Here is an 18,104-nt window from a genome sequence, read left to right as displayed (position 1 = left end):
GTAAAGAAAAGGATATGGTAACTGGTTTCCAGAAAACCTCCAGAGGAATAAATTCTGCAGAGTTTAGCCTCTAATTAAAAACAGAGAGAAAGTGTCGTACCGAGCTGGTTAGCATGGTTCATCCATCATAGTGAACCCCTTTATTAACACTTGTTCACCATTCCAGCCATAAAAGGGGGGGGGGGGGGGGGTGTGCAGGCCACTGAGGATTGATGGAAGGAACCGGAACTCACCAGAAATCCGATTTATTGATTACTTCACCAAATGTTTGGAAGATTACATCACAATATCCCGTATAGAACCATATCAGCGTTTTCATTTCTAAGTATCTTACATGGAAAACTTTACAGTCTGCATTTTGTCCTTTACTGTATAATATACATACATATATATCTATTTATTTATATACTCCCTGGAATCAGGGAAGAAAGGTAGACATCCAGAGCTGCGAGGGGAGGAATGCTGTCAAAGAAAATCTCTAAATGCACTTTATGCCATAGATCCTTCTGGAAAAAAGCCCAACAGTCTGACTCAGGTCTTCTCAGCACTTTAAACGGGACTGAAAGCAAACAAACACGGATGGAACGAACAGATGGACATGCGAGCGGTTCACTGCAGCGATTACTGGACGTCTACCAGTTAATCCCAGTTTGAAGCTTATGGATTCAGCAGAAGCAGGAAATAAACATAAAAATGTACAGAAACAGTTTTTCTTCCTTCAGCTTTTAGAGGAAACCTGCAGTTCTTTTTGATAAAAGGAATGAAAGCAAATAATCAAAATAAATACAATTTCACCGACAAACGAGGAGCATCCCGTCTGAAGCTGACGGTGCAGATTCAGTCCATGGATGGAGGAGGTTTCAAGCACAGAGAAACAGATCAGACTTTTCCAAACAGGCACCGTTGGCAGAAAGCCTTTTTCTCCCAAAGGGAAACTTCAGATTCACTCGGTTCATATTTATGCTTCATTTCCATTCTCTTTAATAAGCATTAAAAAGAAACAAAAAAGAGAAAAATCCCAGAAATTAATGGAGGATCTGCAACAATAAATTATCTTTAGTTTTATTGTTTGGGGCGATGAGAGACGACAGCCAGCAGAGGGCGCCGGTCACAGTGCTGTTCATCCCAGAGGGCAGGAAGGAGGGAAAAAGCTCAGCGATGTGATGAAGAACCTGAACCAAGGAACCAAACCTCATCCAGTCTGAGAGAGGACAGATGATCAAGTTCATCTCAGATCCTCCCGTCGGCCTCCGCCGTCTTCTCTGTGGAGGTGGGGGTCCGGGCGGGCGCCCCATCGGGGGCGGAGATGTGGAAGACGGATCCGATGCGAAGGAAGAAGCGCCTGAGGACGGCCCGCAGCTCCGGGATCAGATCGAACTGCATCATCTCACACAGGTGGGGGTAGTAAGAGGACGCGTGGGGCTTAAACTGCAGAGGAGACACAGGTTAGAGAGGGGGGGGGGGGGGGGGGTTCACATCATGCTGGGGGGGGGCGATCACATCAACTGCTGCATTGGAGGTTTTTGAAAGCTGAAAGCTGAGTTAGTTTTAGGTCTAAATTATTGATTATTCCTGCTGATGGACTTTGGCTTCAGGACGTCCTCAGATAGTTCAGCTGCAGACGGTCAGTTTATGGTCCGTCAGAAAACAACATGGAGGAAGCTGACCGTCCAGAACAGGCGGTAAGAAGGACGACCTGCATCCAAGTAGGGCTGTAACTAACCACTAGGCTACGTTCCCACAGCAGCCTGAAGTGACCTGGATCTGATGACAGTCTGATTCTTTCCAAAGCGATTAATCGATTAATCTGATGAATTGTTTCCTTCTTAGATCCAAGCATCACATTCAGAGAATCTGGGAGCTAAAATCTGCAGCTGAGATGTCAAAGCAGGAGGAGCAGAGACCACTGATCTCTATTTATTTATTGGATTGCTGAGTCGCTGAAAACAATGTAATCAATCCATGAACATCATCAGTTTATCACTTCTGGCTCATCTGTATCATTCTGCTCCACATTAATGTTATTGTGATGGATTGTATAATATGTTATATTACCTGATTAATGGACGTCATAATGACTCTGCAATGTGATTGGCCGATTGTTTTATTCTAAGTTAAAGTTAATCTACTGATGCTGTGAAACAGCCAGTCTGTGTCAAAGTGAGGAATTTATCTTTATTTAAAAAAGTCTTTAGCTGAAAATGAGAACATCATGTTGTTTGGTGCTGTAGCTCACAGATTGTTTACATCGAGACCGGTCTAACTAGGGAGTACCAATATGGCGGCCGGTGGCTTCACTCCCCCCCCCTCCCGTACTGCCAAAGAGCAATCAGCATCCAGTGAATAGAGATCAGTGGAAGAACCCTGGAAGATTTCTGGCTGCAAACGCAGAGAAAGGAGGTTCCAGAACTTTCTACACTGTAAAAAACCTCAATAAGTCCTTTTTTTTTTTAAATAAGAGCATTTTCTCTCCAGCTGAGGAGGTAAGTGAGACACTTTGCTAATGGAAACAAACATTTTACATTTAAAATAACAAAAAACAATTGCATTGTCTTATTTCAAACATATATTATCTAATTATCTTCTTTTAAGAGTAAAAATACTGATTCCATTGACAGATCATGGTATTTACCTGCTCAAATTAAAGGTAAATACATGTTTTACTTCTTCCTAGATAGTTTTTTCAGAGTAGAATGTTGTGGCAGAAGCAGCAGGGGTTACCCTGAGCTGCTCAGTCGCATCCAATCCCATCAGAAACGTCTAAACAGCCGCTAACCGCTCAGCTCTCAACCTGTCAGGAACCTGAGTCACGGCTCCGGCGAGTCACGGCTGACTCAGAGGAGCCGTGACTCATGCAGCAGACAGCGTTCAGTGAGGTGTGGGTGGGGGGGGTGTGGTGTCCCTGCCTTGTCGTCGGGCAGCCGTAGCGTCCTGGTGAGCAGCAGCATCAGCAGGCTGTTCCAGGCCTCCCTGTGGCTCTCTGAGGTCAGGCGGATGAAGTAGCTCAGAGCTTCAGAGCAGACCCTGAGAGGCAGGAAGCACAGCGCGGTCAGAGACGCTCCTGACAGCAGAGCTTTACCGTCACAGCAGCACACATTCCTCACCACAGAACAGCTTTCAGGAACAAACAGCTTCTGCTGTGAAAACGCCCGCTTCTCAGCCCAACTGGAGCCTAACTCCGCCCATCAGGCCCCTTTAAATGGGATCACTGTCCCCAGGAGCTGGAGGCCCCGGCTGCTCCTGGGTTAGCGCCAGAGACCAGCAGGAACGTTTCCTCAGGGTCAGACCAGTCTGAGGGCGGCGGCATCCCGCCAAGGCGTGACTGATCCACAGCAGAAGTCTGTCCCACCGTTAACTAGCCGCTTTTCTACCATTAAAACATTTATTCTGATGACTTTTTCCCAAGCAAAGGTCACATCTAGACGTCTGATCTTTAGTATTTAATCTATGTCTGAAAATGGATTAACGTTAGAACAATAAACATGTTTATATCAATAAATTGGATTATATCTTCAGAAACATTTTCATTTTAGAAAAAAAGACTTAATAACTAGTGTTCCCGCCTTGTTGTCACAGACCAGTCTGAGATGCCGGCATTGTTAGCGGCGTCCTTCCATTCTAGAATATTTTCTACGCAGCGGAATATCTGATATTAAATTCTTTTTAAATTCCTTAGTAGAGCTGATGGTGCTCGATCTACGACGGAGAATTAAGGCCATAATATTACAAGAATTACGTTTAAAAATTACAAAAATGAAGTCGGTTTCAGAAAGAAAGCTTCCAGCATGATTTCTTTGATAGAGACGTTTGAACAATTGTTTCAAAGTTATGATCCTGAAAATTATTTGATATTTTCTCCTTATATGTCAAACCGATGCTAAAGTATAACTCAACATTCCTCATTTTAGGGAAGAAAGGGCTTCTGGGAAGATTTGCCATAAAATACAACTTGCTTCTCACAAATTTAAGACCTTACTCTCGTAAATTTACTTTATCCTAGTAATGCGATGATTTTATTCTTTTAAGATTACAGTTTATTCTCCAAAAGTTATGAATTTATTGTCATAAATAAATGACTATTCTTGTAATATTACGATATTATTCTCATAATATTATGAATTTATTCTCATATAAAATAATCTCTAAAGGCTGAAATTGATATTTTAATCTCACCGTTCAAAGTAAAAATCTGGGATTTTATCTGATAAAATGCTGAGTCATGATACAATCATCACGTAAAATCCAGAGTGAATCATCGATGCTTTAATGATCCACAGCAGGAAATATTCTCACGTTTTTCAGTTCAGTTACAATAAAACAAACTAAATTCTTCCCAAAGGGAAATTAAATATAACATTATGATGAATAATATAATAATTCAATGAGAATAATATCATTATAATCTCTAATAAATCTTTTTGAAACGAAGGAAGCTCCAGACCGGACGGTTGCTCTAACATCTGCAGTAAATGCAGTCTCACCCAGGCACGTGCAGAGGGGGGGGCTAAGGAGGCTTGAGCACCTGCCCCTTTTGCTCCATGATCCTAATGTGCCCTTTTGGTCCCTTTTTTTTTTTTTTTTTTTATATATTTTTTTTTTTTATTTGACACATGTACTGAAATTATTATTATTATCTTTTTTTTGGCAAGAAAAACAATACAATAAGCCCTCCGGTCACATTGTTACCTTTGACCTTTTGCCGGTGACGACGCACTTGCCTCTCGCACAGTCAGATAAGGCGGCTAACTGCGGAGCTAAAGGTAGCGAACATTCCACATTACACTGTGGCCGCTGCTCATTTGGCCCTAAGCAAGATCAACCATGATCTGACGGATGGCTATGTCTTCAGTCTGCACCGCCTCTCCAATGTCAACCTGAATAGAGATGTAAGTGAAACCAAATGAGCCCCATGGATGATGCAGTATTGTTTGATCTAAAACACTGTTTGCTCTGTGCTTTTAGTCTTTTACATTGAAAATTATGTTTTTTAATTCACAAAAAACTGTTCTGTAATGATTACAGAACAGTTTTTTTGTGAATTAAAAAACATAATTTTTGGTGAAAATACTGGAGTAGGCTTCCTACTTGTCAGACAACGGAAAACTTTGAACATTGTATAATTTCTCTACTTTAGCAAAGAGTAGCGGTTTAAACGGAGGAAAGTATAGGACGCGGCGCGCCTTTCTCTGAAGAACTACTGAGCGGGAGGAGACAGCCAGGTGAGGAAAAGCTGTTCTTATCTATCGATTCAGTATTTTTATCATACAGACATTAGGCTGTTGTTCTTGTGCTATGAGCTAGCTGCTAGCTAATGACTTTGCTAGCAAAGCAAGATAACTAAAAAGCTTCCCTGTGTCGTTAATGACAGTAGGACATTCTTCAGTATTACTTATGCAATAGGGGCACATCGCCCGTCAAAAACCTATCATCTCCATAATGGATATATGTCTGATTTTCTAATTTCCTTTGCTGCATGATGTACATTTCATTTATTCTAGCGTTAGGTAAATGTATCTTGAAGGAGACCTCATCCAGAACTACCATGATAGATATATGATAGATATAATGTATGAAGCTGGTGAAAACAAAACTGCGCAGCTTATGCAAGGAGGATCGGTTGTCAGACCTTCTTTTGTTGGCAATCGAGAAGGATGTGCCAATCATTCACAGTGAGGTTATTAACATTTTTGAAGACATGGCTAACAGAAAACTGCTGCTGTGAACAAAAGAGAACAAAAATAGCAAAAATGCTTAAAAGTTGGAAATTTGTTTTTAAACAGTTAAATAACCATGATGGAAAATTAGTTTTTGGATCATAATCTTGGATTTCGTTTTGGGGAAAAAGAAAGGCAAGAGACTGAAATAAATAAGACATTGACCTTCACTCAACACAGAAAAGATGAGACAATGAGGAAAAAAAGAAAAGAGAAACTGGCAAGGAAAAACAAAGAGGAAAGATTGAAGAAAATGTATATAGGTACTTACAAAATACACTAAGACACAAACAGAGTAGGCTTTTCTCATGGTGACATGCATTAATAAAATGTTTGTTTTGTTCTTTTTTGCAGCAGCTCTGCTTTTCTGAATGGACCGTCTCCATCTCCACTATTTCCCTTAGCTTTGATTGTATGTCTCACAATTTTGTAATTTATCATTGTTCATTAAACTCTGAAAGCTATGTGACTTTGTTAATATTCTGTCCTAAAATGCGATAAGATGTGCCCTTTTTTTTTTTTGAGCACCTGCCCCTTTAGTGGTCTCTGCACGGCCCTGGTCTCACCTCATGACTAATTATGACTAAAAAGGCCTTGATGCTTTAAATCAGTTTGTGATCGATGAAAGTTAGAGAATAAATCCCTTAATTAGCATTAAAGCTAAAGCTACTGACGACCGCCAAACAAGAACCAGTCCTCTGCAGACCGGACCGCTTCCTGTAGATCCGCTCTGACCCGGCTGCTCTAATACTAAATAGAGACGTTTATTTTCCTCCCAGGTTTAATCAAAGAGTGAAGTTGCCCCCCTCCCTTCTTCAAATCAGACTAAATTACTGTCAACGTTTGTGCAGCAAAACTTTTATTTGTGCCGCTTTTTGCTGCACAAATGTTGACAGTAATTTAGTCTGATTTGAAGAAGGTGGGGGGGCCAACTTCCCTCAGGTAAAGAGCAAACACTTTGATGATGTCACGCGCTGCGAGGCGATCCTGATCTCCATGGATCATCCAGCGCTGATGGATCAGGAGCCTGTGGAGCTCATGTGTTGGACTCACAGCAGCAGGCGCGTCTGAATGTCCGGCCAGGAGTCCTGCAGCTTGGGGTCGGAGTACATCCTGAACAAGATCCTCAGGCTGCAGGCTAGACTGCTGGTTTCCTGCTTCAGCAGGTTGGGTTTGGACTTTCCCTTAAAGCCTAGAAGCAGAACCAGAGAGAAAGCAGGTAAGTCTGATGTTCTCAGCTAGAACCTTCCTCCTATGGTCAGCTCTAAAAACACAGATCCCACAGAATCGATCTTATGCTGCGTTCACACTGAACGAACACATTATGAGCTTCAGAAACACCTGAACATAGAAATCTAGACGCTGGTCCAGCTGCTTCGCTGCTCTGCGCTCTGGATGTTTATCTGCTCTGTTCTGTAGCTTCCAGCTAGAGAGCAGCTCGGCTTTATTTACTTTAGGAGCTGGAGAATAGTTTGAACAGGTTTTTAAGCTAGAAAATAAACCTCCAAACATCCTCTGTTCATCAGGATCCCACTAAATTATGAAGTTGTTGCTCCAGACCTCCAGCATATCGCCGGGAGGCGGCGCTGGAAATCCCCGCTGGAAGCTCTCTGCTGCGGCCAGCCTGTGGGGGATTTCCTGCTGCCGCTCGTAGGCTGGAAGCGAATAGAAAGAGTTTTTAAGGTTTGTGGTAAAAACTGCAAGAACCAGAATAAATAATCCAATATTTTTTGTTGGCAGGTTTTAAAATTTTTAGTTAAAGGTATTGTGGAGGATTTTCTCATTTTTTTTAAAAAGACCCGCCCCCTCCACATAAAAATAAATGTGCGTGAGAGAGCTCTGTTTAACAGCTGCTGTTCTCATCGCTCATACAAGCTTTACTAAACGTCCGCTCGAACCCCTGAAGCCCAACATCACTACATAGAGCGGGACTATATAGTGAACTCAGGACTGTTTGGACAGATGGTTGATACGACCCCATCCGTCCCGGAAGCACGATCCGCCCTGCACATGCGCAAACATAATAATAAGACCCGGATCACCGAAAGACTACGTAATAACGTTACTAAAAATGCATACGCAGGACGGATCGCGCTTCCGGGACGGAACGGGTCGTGACAATGACCACTTCCCCATTGGCCGACCGCGCGGTGCCTCATCTTTGTTATTAGGCGCTGCTGTCCGATAGCGACAGCCTATGGCGACTGGGGGCCGCTTTGACAGCAAAACCCATGATGCTTTGTACAGAGAGCTCTCTGTGCGAAGCATCATGGGATACATCTGCCTCATCTGAGGCATTTCTTTTCTTCTCATACTTCGTAGACACTTTTTCTCTTCTGACCCTCGGCCATTTTCAAAGAACCGCAGTGAGAAAGGTGATCTTCAGTGACTGAAACCGTAGCTCACCACAGATAAACGCCTGGAAGTACGCAGAAAAGAAAGCTAACGGGACGAGAACGTAGGACGGCCCTACGTAAACATATCAGCAGAATGATTGACAGTTAGGACGACCACTGACTGAGATGATCCACCTGGAAATAAAAGATCCTCCTCTATAGCTTTAATTTGGGTATTTATTAACCGTTTGATCAAAGTTAATAAAACAATTTTTTTAGAGAGCAATGATGATGACAGCTCGCTCTTTGTTCCTTCAACATAATCCATTCCTCCGCCGTGTTTTTTATCTTTGGAGTTTAACCCCTCGATATTCATCTATTGTTCAGACATTTGTGCAGAAACGATAACAGCCTGTAACGATCGTCTCCCCCAGAAAAACTCCTGGATCAGCTTTTCTGATGGGTTGACGTTCCGGCGTTCAGCGGCTAAAGTTCACATTCCTCAGATGTGCAGCTTTGTGTGACGCAGCATAAAGATCATTTAGCGTTATTGTTAAGACATTCATTCTGTCCGGATTGGTCCCATTGCGGATGCGGACCTCTCTAAGGGAGACCTTCCCAGAAGCGTCCACCTACCCGCCCTCCACAGAGCCGTCCTCTGCTCGTTGTTGGAGTTGAACTCCTTGGCGAAGTTGTGCGACTCCAGCAGGCAGTCCAGCAGCTTGAAGAGGTGCGCCGACGTCATGTGGCGGTACATGCCCTGATCTGGAGGCGCCTCTTCTCCTTCAGCCTCTGACTGCTCCAGAACATCTCGCTGAGGACACAGTTAGATGGCTTTAGTGGTGTGACCGATCTGACTCAGCTTAAAGCAGCTCAGTTCCCATGGTCCTTCCTGTTAGTCAGCGGTCCAATAAGAAGGAAGAAACACAGAACCGGCCCAACGGCTCCATAAACACCAGTAATCTTAGACTCATTTAAAAATGTGCAGAGAGCCGCTGACTTGTGAGCGAGAGGATGGAGAAAGCATCGGACAGAGAGCGGGCTGACGGGCCACTAAGCAGGGGTCCAATCGGTTTCTGAAAGCATCAGCTTTAGGACCAGGAAGGAGGATGAAGATGTCATGTCAGACTTTTGATGATGGATCTGATCAATTTCCCTGAATCCTGAGTTTTATTTCATCCCTACTGACCACCAGAGGGCATTGCTGAGCTCATTGAATGCACCTTTGAACCCCTGGATGACCACCCAGAAGCTACCCGCTAAGGCTGGCCTGGACGATACGCCAGCAGATGATCCTGCTGTTGCCTCCTGAGTCCCTGATGACCTCCTGAGTTAGGCTTGGAATCAGCATCACGTCCAGCATCTGTGGCTTCTCCAAGCACGTTCAACAGCGTCTACTACACCAACATGGCTGCTCCTCCTCCTCTGGGCCGAGCCCAACATGGCCGCTCCTCCTCCTCTGGGCCGAGCCCAACATGGCCGCTCCTCCTCCTCTGGGCCGAGCCCAACATGGCCGCTCCTCCGGCCTGGGCCGAGCCCAACATGGCCGCTCCTCCTCCTCTGGGCCAAGCCCAACATGGCCGCTCCTCCTCCTCTGGGCCAAGCCCAACATGGCCGCTCCTCACCGCCTGGGCCGAGCCCAACATGGCCGCTCCTCACCGCCTGGGCCGAGCCCAACATGGCTGCTCCTCCGGCCTGGGCCGAGCCCAACATGGCCGCTCCTCCTCCCCTGGGCCGAGCCCAACATGGCCGCTCCTCCTCCTCTGGGCCGAGCCCAACATGGCCGCTCCTCCTCCTCTGGGCCGAGCCCAACATGGCCGCTCCTCCTCCTCTGGGCCGAGCCCAACATGGCCGCTCCTCCTCCTCTGGGCCGAGCCCAACATGGCCGCTCCTCCTCCTCTGGGCCGAGCCCAACATGGCCGCTCCTCCTCCTCTGGGCCGAGCCCAACATGGCTGCTCCTCCGGCCTGGGCCGAGCCCAACATGGCCGCTCCTCCTCCTCTGGGCCGAGCCCAACATGGCTGCTCCTCCTCCTCTGGGCCGAGCCCAACATGGCTGCTCCTCACCGCCTGGGCCGAGCCCAACATGGCCGCTCCTCCGGCCTGGGCCGAGCCCAACATGGCCGCTCCTCACCGCCTGGGCCGAGCCCAACATGGCCGCTCCTCCTCCTCTGGGCCGAGCCCAACATGGCCGCTCCTCCTCCCCTGGGCCGAGCCCAACATGGCCGCTCCTCACCGCCTGGGCCGAGCCCAACATGGCCGCTCCTCCTACTCTGGGCCGAGCCCAACATGGCCGCTCCTCCTCCTCTGGGCCGAGCCCAACATGGCCGCTCCTCCTCCTCTGGGCCGAGCCCAACATGGCCGCTCCTCCTCCTCTGGGCCGAGCCCAACATGGCCGCTCCTCCTCCTCTGGGCCGAGCCCAACATGGCCGCTCCTCCTCCTCTGGGCCGAGCCCAACATGGCCGCTCCTCACCGCCTGGGCCGAGCCCAACATGGCCGCTCCTCACCGCCTGGGCCGAGCCCAACATGGCTTCTCCTCCTCCTCTGGGCCGAGCCCAACATGGCCGCTCCTCCGGCCTGGGCCGAGCCCAACATGGCCGCTCCTCACCGCCTGGGCCGAGCCCAACATGGCCGCTCCTCCTCCCCTGGGCCGAGCCCAACATGGCCGCTCCTCACCGCCTGGGCCGAGCCCAACATGGCCGCTCCTCACCGCCTGGGCCGAGCCCAACATGGCCGCTCCTCCGGCCTGGGCCGAGCCCAACATGGCCGCTCCTCACCGCCTGGGCCGAGCCCAACATGGGCGCTCCTCACCGCCTGGGCCGAGCCCAACATGGCCGCTCCTCCTCCCCTGGGCCGAGCACAACATGGCCGCTCCTCACCGCCTGGGCCGAGCCCAACATGGCTGCTCCTCCTCCTCTGGGCCGAGCCCAACATAGCCGCTCCTCACCGCCTGGGCTGAGCCCAACATGGCCGCTCCTCCTCCCCTGGGCCGAGCCCAACATGGCCGCTCCTCCTCCTCTGGGCCGAGCCCAACATGGCCGCTCCTCACCGCCTGGGCCGAGCCCAACATGGCCGCTCCTCACCGCCTGGGCCGAGCCCAACATGGCTGCTCCTCCTCCTCTGGGCCGAGCCCAACATGGCCGCTCCTCCGGCCTGGGCCGAGCCCAACATGGCCGCTCCTCACCGCCTGGCCGAGCCCAACATGGGCGCTCCTCACCGCCTGGGCCGAGCCCAACATGGCCGCTCCTCCTCCCCTGGGCCGAGCACAACATGGCCGCTCCTCACCGCCTGGGCCGAGCCCAACATGGCTGCTCCTCCTCCCCTGGGCCGAGCCCAACATAGCCGCTCCTCACCGCCTGGGCCGAGCCCAACATGGCCGCTCCTCCTCCCCTGGGCCGAGCCCAACATGGCCGCTCCTCCTCCTCTGGGCCGAGCCCAACATGGCCGCTCCTCCTCCTCTGGGCCGAGCCCAACATGGCTGCTCCTCACCGCCTGGGCCGAGCCCAACATGGGCGCTCCTCACCGCCTGGGCCGAGCCCAACATGGCCGCTCCTCCTCCCCTGGGCCGAGCACAACATGGCCGCTCCTCACCGCCTGGGCCGAGCCCAACATGGCTGCTCCTCCTCCTCTGGGCCGAGCCCAACATAGCCGCTCCTCACCGCCTGGGCCGAGCCCAACATGGCCGCTCCTCCTCCCCTGGGCCGAGCCCAACATGGCCGCTCCTCCTCCTCTGGGCCGAGCCCAACATGGCCGCTCCTCCTCCTCTGGGCCGAGCCCAACATGGCCGCTCCTCCTCCTCTGGGCCAAGCTCAACATGGCCGCTCCTCCTCCTCTGGGCCAAGCCCAACATGGCCGCTCCTCACCGCCTGGGCCAAGCCCAACATGGCCGCTCCTCACCGCCTGGGCCGAGCCCAACATGGCTGCTCCTCCGGCCTGGGCCGAGCCCAACATGGCCGCTCCTCCTCCTCTGGGCCGAGCCCAACATGGCCGCTCCTCCTCCTCTGGGCCGAGCCCAACATGGCCGCTCCTCCTCCTCTGGGCCGAGCCCAACATGGCCGCTCCTCCTCCTCTGGGCCGAGCCCAACATGGCCGCTCCTCACCGCCTGGGCCGAGCCCAACATGGCTGCTCCTCCGGCCTGGGCCGAGCCCAACATGGCCGCTCCTCCTCCTCTGGGCCGAGCCCAACATGGCTGCTCCTCCTCCTCTGGGCCGAGCCCAACATGGCCGCTCCTCACCGCCTGGGCCGAGCCCAACATGGCTGCTCCTCACCGCCTGGGCCGAGCCCAACATGGCCGCTCCTCACCGCCTGGGCCGAGCCCAACATGGCCGCTCCTCCTCCTCTGGGCCGAGCCCAACATGGCCGCTCCTCCTCCCCTGGGCCGAGCCCAACATGGCCGCTCCTCACCGCCTGGGCCGAGCCCAACATGGCCGCTCCTCCTCCTCTGGGCCGAGCCCAACATGGCCGCTCCTCCTCCTCTGGGCCGAGCCCAACATGGCCGCTCCTCCTCCTCTGGGCCGAGCCCAACATGGCCGCTCCTCCTCCTCTGGGCCGAGCCCAACATGGCCGCTCCTCCTCCTCTGGGCCGAGCCCAACATGGCCGCTCCTCACCGCCTGGGCCGAGCCCAACATGGCCGCTCCTCACCGCCTGGGCCGAGCCCAACATGGCCGCTCCTCACCGCCTGGGCCGAGCCCAACATGGCCGCTCCTCACCGCCTGGGCCGAGCCCAACATGGCCGCTCCTCCTCCTCTGGGCCGAGCCCAACATGGCTTCTCCTCCTCCTCTGGGCCGAGCCCAACATGGCCGCTCCTCCGGCCTGGGCCGAGCCCAACATGGCCGCTCCTCACCGCCTGGGCCGAGCCCAACATGGCTTCTCCTCCTCCTCTGGGCCGAGCCCAACATGGCCGCTCCTCCGGCCTGGGCCGAGCCCAACATGGCCGCTCCTCACCGCCTGGGCCGAGCCCAACATGGCCGCTCCTCCTCCCCTGGGCCGAGCCCAACATGGCCGCTCCTCACCGCCTGGGCCGAGCCCAACATGGCCGCTCCTCACCGCCTGGGCCGAGCCCAACATGGCCGCTCCTCACCGCCTGGGCCGAGCCCAACATGGCCGCTCCTCACCGCCTGGGCCGAGCCCAACATGGCCGCTCCTCCTCCTCTGGGCCGAGCCCAACATGGCCGCTCCTCCTCCTCTGGGCCGAGCCCAACATGGCCGCTCCTCCTCCTCTGGGCCGAGCCCAACATGGCCGCTCCTCCTCCTCTGGGCCGAGCCCAACATGGCCGCTCCTCCTCCTCTGGGCCGAGCCCAACATGGCCGCTCCTCCTCCTCTGGGCCAGGCCCAACATGGCCGCTCCTCACCGCCTGGGCCGAGCCCAACATGGCCGCTCCTCCTCCTCTGGGCCGAGCCCAACATGGCCGCTCCTCCTCCTCTGGGCCGAGCCCAACATGGCCGCTCCTCCTCCTCTGGGCCGAGCCCAACATGGCTGCTCCTCACCGCCTGGGCCGAGCCCAACATGGCTGCTCCTCCTCCCCTGGGCCGAGCTCTTTTACGAGGTCAAACTGGAATCTCTCATTGAGGTTGTGTTCAGGATTCCTGATTACATGGTTGGTATCAGTCATTCAGTGCTTTCAGCGGCGCCCTCTGGTGGTCAGTGGGGATGAAATAGAGCTGTAGTTCCTTTTCTCTGGTTTCAGAGGCGCCTTCCAAAACATGATGGATCAATCATCCCATCAGATTAAGGTTTGACCCAAATGCAGTGTTTGGGTCAAACCTTAATCTGAGAGGTGTTCTTCTTTTACCCTGTTTTCAGTAAGACGCTGATGAAATGAAAAGCTTCTCCTGTTCAGAGCGTTAAGCTCTGATGTTCTGATGTAGAATGGATCCATTTTCCTTAGCGTACCTGTGCGGCAGCCATGTTGTCAGCATCCTCCTTCTTGCTGGTTGCCGGGTAGAAGACGATGTTGTCTACGGTCTGGATCAGTTCCAGCTGTACGACACATTTAATCAGCAGGCCAGCAAACAGCCTCTGGTCTGAGACTCCTGCAGGAGAGAAATGAGAGGAGCTTCTAACCCGAAGGTTCCTTCTGCGGCTCAGAGGTCTGCTGGGTTTACTCACGGGCGTTGGACCTGCCCTTCCAGGTGTCGTCGCTGGACATCTGGCTGTGTCCCCTCTCAGACAAAGCTCTGTCATAGCTGCTCTGGGACTGAGCGTCAAAGTCAGCCTCCTGCAGAACAGACAGCAAAGAGTCAGAGGTCCGAGTCTCTCCTGTCAGGAACCGAAGGATGAAGGCCTGTGGCTCCTTACAAAGTGCTTCCCCTCGGCCGCCTCATCATCCTGTCCCGTCGGTCGCCATGTCAACAAGCTGATCAGAGCACAAAGCAAACGTGGCAGGATTAAATGGTGGGCGTGGAAAAGACCCGCATCCTGCCGCAGAATGAATCTGTCACTCACGCATGAGGGCTGGTGTTCTGGAAGATCTCCAGCATGCAGGAGCAGGTGACGTTCCAGACCTCTGGGCTGAACTTCTCCCCATTCAGGATCACCAGGTTCTCCAGACAGTTGGTCCCTGATCGGGCCAGCTGCTCGTTATCTACAGGAGAAAGGAAACCAACTCAACACTCGTTCCTAAAAGTTAAAGTCAATCCGCTGGACTTTGCTTCCAAGTTTGAAGACGTTTCTCTTCCATCCAGGAAACTTTTTCAGTTCAAAATGTCAGAAATAGCGTTGATGGTATATAAATGGGTATTTGAGGCTAACAAAGAAACAAAACAAAACAACCCCCGTTCCAAAGGGGCGGACCCGTTCATCGGGTTTAATCTGCATGTTTTCTAAACCAAAACCAGGCTTTGCTTTGGTTCACGCTATAAAACCTGGAACTCAACTCTATTTCTGGCATTTTGAATTGGATCGTTTTTAACTTTTTTGGAATAACTATGACCTGGATGACCGTGAATCTTCACCAGCAATTCTAAACTCCTTTGCTGGATCTTCAGCGGGACTTTATGGGTCAGATGGGCTTCATTTACCAACAAACGTTGGTAAAGTTATCCACCGCCATCTCCTCAAGCTTCCTACCTTGCCTCACACACCACTGCAGCTGCGTGAAAATGTCCTCCAGTAAAATCTCACTGAGGGGCTGGTAGAACTGGGTGAAGACGTCGCAGACGGCGTACAGTGCATGGTTACACGTCGTGGTCATCCACTCGATTTTCTGGAAGAGAAACACGTCGGTGAGGACTTTGGCGCCCATCAGGAAATGATCCTTTCCTTGAACTCTGACCTCGGTCTGCTGTTCCGGCAGCTTCATGTTGTCAAAGATGCGGAAGACGATCCTGAAGAGGTCGTGCCACCAGTGCTTCTCGAAGGTGTGGCCGTAGCTCTTCATGATCTCGAACATCACCGTCAGACCTCTGCGCCGAGCAGCAGCAGACAAGAAGATCCAGACGTTAAAACACAGAAGTTAAACCTAAATCTGGCCTCAGACGTTCCTCCATCAAGCTGGGCGTTAGCTTAAATTTGGGCTGATGGATTAAATGGATCCGTTTATCAACTCTGCTTTTTCCTCACCTTTGAACTCTTTGCTTCCATAGATTAACTGGGATCGTGTTTCTGTTATGAGCTCAGTGGGTGAACAGTGTTGTTTTCGTCAACGATAACGAAATGATTTCGTTGTCGCTCCTTTTTTTTTTCATGACGATGACGAGAACTGAGTAGCTAAACATGGATCTTTGATTACTAAAACATGACTAGTAAAGGTTTTAGTTTGCGTCAACGAGACTAAATAAAAATTAGCGGGTGGTCGGTCAGATTTTTAGACTGCTTCATTATGTTATAATCTGCTAAGCAGTATCTGCCGTGCTGCTACGTCCTGTTTCTTCACGCCGCCCACCTGTCGTGCAGCGGTGCACATCCTGCATGACCACACATGGATCAGCAGCAGGGGATGGAAATAAGCCGAAACGATCCGGTTCTGGGCTCTGAACTCTGACTAACTCTGCTCTTCCAGCTGTGCTTGTGCAGAAATGCGTCATTGCATAGCTTAGCTCGGAGTCTGCGCTTTACGCTTCACTCTGATGCTTCACTCTCAGCAGTACGGATCTTCCTGCTCTCGCTACTTAATAAACTAGATATGGCTGATCATCCTCTGCCTAGCATAAAGAATCCCTTAGTCTAACTATCAAGATTTTATTTCTTCCAGCTCACAAGAGGTGATGCTAAACTTCTTTCATTTCTACCAACAGGAATCCCTAAACTATATCCAAAGAAAATATTTCATTGCATTCTGTTTATTTCTGGATATAGATCCAGATGAAAAGGTTCATAGATCTTTAAATATTTCTCTCTCATTCTTCTTGTTTCTATCTATTTAAATGTGATGTAAATGTTTCCTTGTATTGTCATTAAAACATTTTCTCTGTTTTAGCAGCATATTCATTCAGTTTAGGTCTGGGTTGCCATGGCATCACAAAGCAATTATGCAGGTTCTCTCTGTATATTTATTTTATATCAAAACCCTGTGAAATTAAAGCTACAGTGTGTAATTTTCAGTGACATCTAACGTCCAGACTGCAGACTGCAGCAACATGAACATCTCCCCCCCACCGCTTCTCCCCCCCAACAGTACGGCGAGCGTTACGGGACGAAATGTCTTCCACGACGTCCGCTTCTCAAGTGATGAGGTTTGTTTACATAGATCATTTTAATACTGCCATCTATTGTTCAGTACCGTCTCAGTTTATCTCTCTCAACTTGCCGTAGTTACTTTCGAGCGTAATGGGCGATCTCGCAATCGCTAGTTTGTTGCCTCTGCGCTGCCATAGCGCAAAGATGTCTGCCTCCATGGCTGCGAGACCCGCTCCTATGTAATTATAAATAACGAATTCTAAGGCAACGCAAATATTAAGGTTAAGAGGCTGAGCTCGTAGGTGATGATAAATAACATAGTTATGTATAATATATTACATTTCTGACTGTATACAGTGGGGCAAAAAAGTATTTAGTCAGCCACCAATAGTGCAAGTTCTCCCACTTAAAAAGATGAGAGAGGCCGGTAATTTTCATCATAGATATACCTCAACTATGAGAGACAAAATGAGAAAAAAACATCAAGAAAATCACATTGTCTGATTTTTAAAGAATTTATTTGCAAAATATGGTGGAAAATAAGTATTTGGTCAGTTACAAAAGCTCATCTCAATACTTTGTTATATACCCTTTGTTGGCAATGACAGAGATCAAACGTTTTCTGTAAGTCTTCACAAGGTTTTCACACACTGTTGCTGGTATTTTGGCCCATTCCTCCATGCAGATCTCCTCTAGAGCAGTGATGTTCTGGGGCTGTCGCTGGGCAACACGGACTTTCAACTCCCTCCAAAGATTTTCTATGGGGTTGAGATCTGGAGACTGGCTAGGCCACTCCAGGACCTTGAAATGCTTCTTACGAAGCCACTCCTTCGTTACCCGGGCGATGTGTTTGGGATCATTGTCATGCTGAAAGACCCAGCCACGTTTCATCTTCAATGCCCTTGCTGATGGAAGGAGGTTTTCACTCAAAATGTGACGATACATGGCCCCATTCATTCTTTCCTTCACACGGATCAGTCGTCCTGGTCCCTTAGCAGAAAAACAGCCCCAAAGCATGATGTTTCCACCCCCATGCTTCACTGTAGGTATGGTGTTCTTTGGATGCAACTCAGCATTCTCTTTCCTCCAAACACGACGAGTAGAGTTTTTACCAAAAAGTTCTATTTTGGGTTCATCTGACCATATGATATTCTCCCAGTCATCGTCTGGATCATCCAAATGCTCTCTAGCAAACTTGAGACGGGCCTTGACATGTCCTGGCTTAAGCAGGGGGACACGTCTGGCACTGCAGGATTTGAGTCCCTGGCGGCGTAGTGTGTTACTGATGGTAGCCTTTGTTACTTTGGTCCCAGCTCTCTGCAGGTCATTCACTAGGTCCCCCCGTGTGGTTCTGGGATTTTTACTCACCGTTCTTGTGATCATTTTGACCCCACAGGGTGAGATCTTGCGTGGAGCCCCAGATCGAGGAAGATT

At 50.4% G+C, this 18,104-nt stretch overlaps 1 protein-coding gene across 1 annotated transcript in view; it reads right to left on the bottom strand.

Annotated features, from left to right (window-relative positions):
- Window positions 1-229: 229 nt before the first annotated feature.
- arfgef2 (ADP-ribosylation factor guanine nucleotide-exchange factor 2 (brefeldin A-inhibited)) overlaps window positions 230-18,104 on the bottom strand; it is a 56,363-nt gene continuing 38,488 nt past the window's right edge. The window contains exons 30-39 of the mRNA XM_038275328.1: window positions 15,328-15,457; window positions 15,123-15,258; window positions 14,499-14,637; window positions 14,352-14,409; window positions 14,163-14,271; window positions 13,947-14,086; window positions 8,687-8,864; window positions 6,768-6,906; window positions 2,907-3,024; window positions 230-1,428 (exon numbers count right to left, since the gene is read on the bottom strand). Coding sequence (XP_038131256.1) covers window positions 1,231-1,428; window positions 2,907-3,024; window positions 6,768-6,906; window positions 8,687-8,864; window positions 13,947-14,086; window positions 14,163-14,271; window positions 14,352-14,409; window positions 14,499-14,637; window positions 15,123-15,258; window positions 15,328-15,457 — 1,345 coding nt within the window. The 3' untranslated portion in view covers window positions 230-1,230. The remainder of the gene's footprint in view (window positions 1,429-2,906; window positions 3,025-6,767; window positions 6,907-8,686; window positions 8,865-13,946; window positions 14,087-14,162; window positions 14,272-14,351; window positions 14,410-14,498; window positions 14,638-15,122; window positions 15,259-15,327; window positions 15,458-18,104) is intronic.

Source organism: Cyprinodon tularosa, unplaced genomic scaffold (genome assembly GCF_016077235.1).
Source record: "Cyprinodon tularosa strain WSP-4 unplaced genomic scaffold, ASM1607723v1 ctg953, whole genome shotgun sequence".
In the NCBI taxonomy this organism is placed as follows: domain Eukaryota; kingdom Metazoa; phylum Chordata; class Actinopteri; order Cyprinodontiformes; family Cyprinodontidae; genus Cyprinodon; species Cyprinodon tularosa.
The sequence above is the reverse complement of the archived record's forward strand: the minus strand, read 5'-3'. Positions and strand labels throughout refer to the sequence as shown.